At 34.1% G+C, this 1,624-nt stretch overlaps 1 gene segment (V, D, J or C); it reads left to right on the top strand.

Annotated features, from left to right (window-relative positions):
- The first annotated feature begins 597 nt into the window (after positions 1-597).
- Positions 598-1,122, top strand: LOC127160235 (T cell receptor alpha variable 26-2-like). The segment is given in 2 exon segments: positions 598-637; positions 776-1,122. Coding segments are annotated over 2 exon segments (387 nt in total).
- The last annotated feature ends 502 nt before the right edge of the window (positions 1,123-1,624 follow it).

Raw genomic sequence — 1,624 nt, 5'->3', positions numbered from 1 at the left:
TCATTTTTTAACTACACTAAATGCAGTTTATATTTCCCACTGATAAATTACTGACAGTAAATAAATAATCCCTTTCAAAAGTGTTGATCAATTTGGATTATACTGAAATTATACTCTAACCCACTGACCACCTGACTTGACTGTATGTTACATTATGTAATCTTTATACACACTATTATAAAGGATGTTTTAACCATATTCCTGTCACTTTTGGTGACTGTTGTCAGTTGTACAACTGTGCTAACTGAATAAGTGTTTAGTACCACCAAAAATAAACTGCAAACCTAAATTCTAAACAGAAAATCCTCTCTGATAATCTATTTTATGAATGTTAAGAATTTTAACAAGTATGAGGAATTAGTCCAGATCAAATTCTGTATATTGAGATCTGAGGATTTATATCATACAAGAGTTAGTAAGGAACCACAAGAGGGTACTGTGCAAAATATAAACAGTGATGACACTGTTGATGACTATGAACATGAAACAGATCTGATCTACTCTTTCACAAAGTTCTTTGGAAGAGGTGGGATTTAAAGCACTGATACCTGATGTGATCTACTTAAACTTCAAGTCTGTTAGAGAGAGTATGACACTATGATTCTCCATTCTGTCATTCTGATTTCTGCCTTTGCATGTAAGTATTGAAGTGTTCTGTGATTTGCATCTATGTATCCCCTAATATTCTATATATTGCATTTTATGCTGACATGTCTAAACTAAAAATGTCTATTTAAAAAAAACAGTTCATAAAAGATTTGATCTCTTTTTGCAGATGTAACAAATGGAAATGAAATTAAACCAACCAAAACAGAGGTGTTTGCTGATGAGGGTTCAAGTGTTAAATTATCCTGCAGTTATTCATCTGCAGACTATCTTCACTGGTACCGTCAGTATCCTGGATCAGCTCCTGAGTTCATTGTGCTCATCTTTGACACTGAAAAACAAGCTCAGGAGTCTAATGTAGATTCCAGATTTACTGCCAAAGTCACCAAAGACAAAGAAAACAATGTGGATCTGATTATTTCTTCTGCTGCTGTATCAGACTCTGCTCTGTATTACTGCGCTCTGCAGCCCACAGTGACAGGAAACACAAGAACACTGTACAAAAACCTGACATAACTATAACTCTACCTTCTACCAATCAGACTGGAGCACATAACAATCAAAAGAATTACATTCTCAAATTGCCAACTTAGACAAAATACATTCACATGTTTAAAATGATATATAATAACTATGTACAAACCCAGAATTAAAGAAAAGAAAAGAAAAATAACCTGGTTGAGGTTCTATCAATCTTCACAGTTGTTCTTGGTAAGATTTTTTGCTATTCCTCCAATATTTGGTTCTGTTTCTATATTATATTGCTGTTTTTTGCTGAACTGTAAAATGCCAAACAGCATCATTTTAACAGAGAGCAGGAAGTTCCTGAGTGTTTGTATGACTCAGATCCTGAGTAACTGCAGAAACTCAGAGCATCACAATCATCACAACCCACAGAACAGAAGAACATCAACAGAACTGATCTGACTTAAACATGAACAGACACTTGGTACTAATTTTAATAATGACTTCAGGTAAAATACTCTTTGATGCCAAAGCTAAGGAAAAGAGATACTGT

The sequence above is a fragment of the Labeo rohita genome, unplaced genomic scaffold (assembly GCF_022985175.1).
Source record: "Labeo rohita strain BAU-BD-2019 unplaced genomic scaffold, IGBB_LRoh.1.0 scaffold_301, whole genome shotgun sequence".
Classification (NCBI taxonomy): domain Eukaryota; kingdom Metazoa; phylum Chordata; class Actinopteri; order Cypriniformes; family Cyprinidae; genus Labeo; species Labeo rohita.
Note: the sequence above shows the minus strand (reverse complement) of the source record. Positions and strands in the feature narration are given on the sequence as shown.